General features: G+C 36.8%; 1 protein-coding gene across 1 annotated transcript; it reads right to left on the bottom strand.

Annotated features, from left to right (window-relative positions):
* Positions 1-374: 374 nt before the first annotated feature.
* Positions 375-1,908, bottom strand: LOC133190111 (uncharacterized). Its single transcript, XM_061325583.1, has 2 exons — positions 1,718-1,908; positions 375-1,351 (listed from the first exon to the last, which is right to left on the bottom strand). The coding sequence occupies exon 2, from the start codon at positions 1,340-1,342 to the stop codon at positions 740-742; it is 603 nt and encodes a 200-aa protein (XP_061181567.1). The 5' UTR covers positions 1,343-1,351; positions 1,718-1,908; the 3' UTR covers positions 375-739.
* Between the last annotated feature and the right edge of the window lie 2,639 nt (positions 1,909-4,547).

Raw genomic sequence — 4,547 nt, 5'->3', positions numbered from 1 at the left:
CTAGGAAAGTCTACGCTAACTTGGAAGGAATAAATTATTTCAGGCCAACATAATGTAATTAGCATACGGACTAGAAGCTCGTAAAAGTCACCTCTGAGACACACAGGTTCGTTTAGTGTAGTTTATATAAGATATCGTCATTAATATAAGTATTAATTGAGTGAAATTTATTCGATGAAAAAATTGGTAAAAATGAAATGACATTTACTACTCATCATTGGGTATTCTTGGACTCCTGTCTTAATTAATAAAACTTTAAAACGTAAATTCTCTCCAATAGATGCACCATGTTTAACGTTGTTTTAAGATTTTTTTTCTCTCCCATTCTTTTATATTTGTTATTGGTAATTCAGAAATAAAGAGGAAAACAGATATAGTGTTAACCTTTTACTATGGTTGTATAATACATAGTATTTGTATAAACCTCAACAAACAATAGTTGTAAACTGACTAAAGTAGCATCTTGTGTGGAAATGTTTTAAGGCTTGAGCCGGTATCATTCATTTGATGCAAATCACAAATTATGTACATACATGTAACACTGTTCATTTTAGATCTACAAGCTTGTACATGTACAACTACTCAACATGGTCGTGGCGGGACACAGTTTTCATGTAGAAAGCGCCCGCACTCGACTAACACAGTGAAGCTCATTAGCATGACAGAACTGTCATTTGATATGACAGTAAAGTTATCTGATATTTGGGCATCAGATAGATTCATATTCCTCAGTCAAAGTTCACGTATTCTCGGGTTTTTTAGGTGATAGGTCACGGTAATAGATGACAGAACCTACTAGCTGACCCGTCTGAAGTCTTCCTCCCAGAGGAAGGAAACCCACGCGCTGGAATCCTCCAATCTTTTCAATGATTCGCTGCATTGCGTGATTGTTGGAGAAAGTGTCCACGTACATTCCCATGTAGCCAAGCTTTTTAGAGAACTGGATTGCCTTCCGCATACAGAACTCGCCGAGCTTTTGATTTCTCTCTGTGGGTTTCACGATGATGAAAGGGTCACAAACACCGCTCATACCTCGGTAAAACTTGCTTACAGCCAAAATCAGTCCAGCGAGAAGTTCTCCACTGTCTTTGCTGACGACAGCGAAACAGTCGCTGCCCTCGATTTCATGACGGAAGTCTTTCTCGGAGTCGAACTCGTCGATTCCGTATCCGTCTCCATGTTGGGCGGCCTCCTGAATCATGCAGTAGGTCTCCGAGAGCTGCTGGTCCGTCATGTAGTCGATTATGACATGACGTCCCGTAACCAAAGAATCAACCACCGGAAGTGAGTTCATCCAGTCCTGTTCGGTTTCATGGAATCTGAATTCGTGTTTCAGCAACATGCTTGCTGTCTGTTGAGAAAAAGGAGAACTATTAATTACTTAACTATGAAATACACTTTAAGCAAAGAGACTCATTCTAGAGACAAAGTTTCAATGAACACTAAGCAGCATTGCTTTATATATATATATATAGCGTAAAAAATCGGAAAAAAAGAGTTGCTTGCCCTACTGAATACTGACTTTTCCTAATCGATCAAAGAAAATATTACTGTATTCACTTGGCATAACGAACATTGTAACACTAACTGCAAAAAGCGCGCCAGCATGTGACTAAGACGTTAAGCCATAATTCAATAAACGTAGGTGTTAATCGAATAAACACTGCAATGATACAACACCAAAATAAAAATAACAATTAATTAATGTAATAATTACCTTGAGAATGCTAGGTACAGCAAATCAGCAAGATATAAAACACAGCGCAGGAATCCGTGACTGTCAAATATTGTCCTGATGAAAATATAACGTTGATGTCATTGTCGTCTGTTTTATACTCTGGCTGCCGCCATTGAGGGGAGGGGCGTCCCGATGATACGAGCTATAGGTTGGCTAAATGTTATTCAAAACAAAGTACAAGGTCTCTGGACCTTTTAAATTAGTCAGACTTAGAAGTTAATGACACCAATCATATTCTACTTCATTGGCCGACAGTAGGTGCTCTTCTAATGAATAAATTCATTTTATAATAAATATTTACATTGCTATTAGTGTTCTGTCGGATTTCTGCGCAAGAAGAATCTATTTGCGCCTGCATATTATTTGATTGCATCGTTTCTGATCATGCATTTGGTGAGTGCATATTTCCATAATACAATCTACCAATGAACACACAAAAATATACTCACATTACCTTTGTTGTAAGACTTCATGTAAACTTGAAGACTAATATATTTGTATTTTAGTTGGGTAATTTTAATAAACACGTAATTGTATTTCAAATAATTATGTTTGCGTAGATTATTTATCTATAACCCATACCTTGGGCAATGTCATATTTTTAAAGTATCTATAAATGATTATACAGAGTACATTCAGAACTTATTATGGTTTATCAACTAGGAAATTTTTATTGTTTTATTTTCTGTTTAAGGAGCGTGATACCGAGTAATTAAATCGGCTTTACAGATTAGCAATACATGTCATCATGAAATATTGATTTTCCTCGTGCTCTATAATGCTATTTTTGTCAGATGCAACTACTGAAGAGGGAAGTGAAGTAATCTCGAGAGATTTCCCAAAACATAGAGAAATCTCGCGAGATTTAGTCAATAATTGCGTTAAGAACAGAGATTTGCGGCTTTTATCGAAGTAAACAATTAAAACACAACACGTTACTATATCCTTGACTTACTAATGTGAACTTGACACACCTAAGAAGTAAACAGAGTAGATCTAGCTTTGAGTGATTGCTTTAAAGATAACAATGATAAATTATTCGCGCGAATCTTAAACTGATTATTGTTTCTTTTGATGAAATTTTGTATAGTAATGTGCTTTGATAGGTTAATTAATCCATTCATGTGTTTGATGGTGCAATAACAATTATATTAAAATATCCTATTTAGAGATAGAATATTCCTTGCAGATAAAAATGTCCAGCTTACCCCAAATAACTTTTTTTTTAAAAGCTAAAGTCTTTTAACTCTAAGTACGAGGTATAACACAAAATTATGTTTATGATCGCAAAAGAAATTAGTTACAGGTCCGTCGGAAGCAATTTCATTGGGGAGGGCACAATCAAATATTTTCAGTTTGGAAAGGGGGGGGGCAACACCAAGCAAAAGTTCCTTGGCAGACTCTCAAAAAAGGTCACCAGACGTATTTAATGAGGGAGCACATACATAAAGTAAGCTTTCTATAGTATAGAATACATCGGCAAAATTGTAAGGGAGATACTCGGCCACCCGGCCCGCCCCCGGTTCCTACGGCCATGAGTTACATTAAATTTTAAAATTCAGTGATTTTAAAACTAACTTTTACCACCTTACCACCCCAATACACTGCCTTCACCTGTTTCTGTCTCCGGCTGCTGCCCTTGTTGCATGACGCCCAGCTATTCCACCCCAACTGCAATCGTTCCTGCTCCACTTTGTTTTAGGCTAGCCTACTTTCTTCCTTCCTTCTGTGTGCCATGCAAGTGCGGTGGTACAAATCTCGGTGTTCTCCATCTTTAGTATGTCCAATCCAAGCCACTTCCTGAGTATTATTATTACACTTGCTCCTTTTGTTTTTATTCTATGATGGAGTTCTTTATTCGATATTTTATCTGGCCAACTTCCCCTCAGGACTTTTCTCAGGCATCTATTTTGGAAGATGTCGATTTTTTTGTCTCGTTCCGTTGTTTTCTATTTCTTACTTTCATACATGAGAACAGAAAGGGCCAAGCTGTTAAATAACTTTTGTTTGAATGGAAAATAATGACGAGCTCCAAATTTTTCTTAGCCAGAAGAATTGAGACTTAGCTTTCCCCAGTCTGTTGGTAATGTCCTCGTTATGTCCTCCTTTTGTTGTTATCACACCTCCAAGGAAAGTAAATGTTCCTTTAGGTCTTGTCCATCTTATGCTGGAGTTGGATCTCATTACTTTCGTTTTCTTGTGTTTATTCTGAGGCCAACTCGACTTGCATTTTGATGCAGTCTTTGTCTTTTGGGTGTCGTGAAATTTTGAAGAAAATAGATCACTTATTCGTCTGAAAAGTCTAGAGCTTCAAGTTTTGTGGTGAAGTTCTCCCTTATTCCAATTGGTTCTCTTTCTGTAGTTCTCTTCATTATGAAGTCTATAACCAACATAAGTACAAATCCAGACATTGTACAACCCTGCTTCACTCCAGTTGTTACCAGGATTCTTTACCGTAGTTGAGGACTGCACATTGGAATGACTCGTATAGAAGTTTCTCCATTCTGACCAGTTTGTCTGGGATGCCATAGGTCTTCATCATAGACCATATGCTGTCTCTATGAATGGAATCAAATGCTTCTTAAAATCAATGTATTTTACAAACAATTTCATTCGATGCATTGTTCTATGATGTTACGGATTGTTAATTCTAGTAGTTGACAGCTGCTTTTTCAATAAAAATGGAACTCGTAAATTCACTTACCTTGTTATTGGTCATTTGCAACATTATTTTGTTAAAAACATTCTGATTGTACACACAACTACTCTGAAGTTGACATTAAAAAGATGCTTGAGTTTCTGATTGACA

The sequence above is a fragment of the Saccostrea echinata genome, unplaced genomic scaffold, assembly GCF_033153115.1.
Source record: "Saccostrea echinata isolate AGI-Se365-2 ecotype Australia unplaced genomic scaffold, CSIRO_AGI_Sech_v1 ptg000020l, whole genome shotgun sequence".
In the NCBI taxonomy this organism is placed as follows: Eukaryota; Metazoa; Mollusca; class Bivalvia; order Ostreida; family Ostreidae; genus Saccostrea; species Saccostrea echinata.
The sequence above is the reverse complement of the archived record's forward strand: the minus strand, read 5'-3'. Positions and strand labels throughout refer to the sequence as shown.

Coding starts and splice junctions, on each gene's coding strand:
- LOC133190111 (XM_061325583.1), bottom strand. CDS start 1,342: ATGTTGCTGAAACACGAATTCAGATTCCATGAAACCGAACAGGACTGG.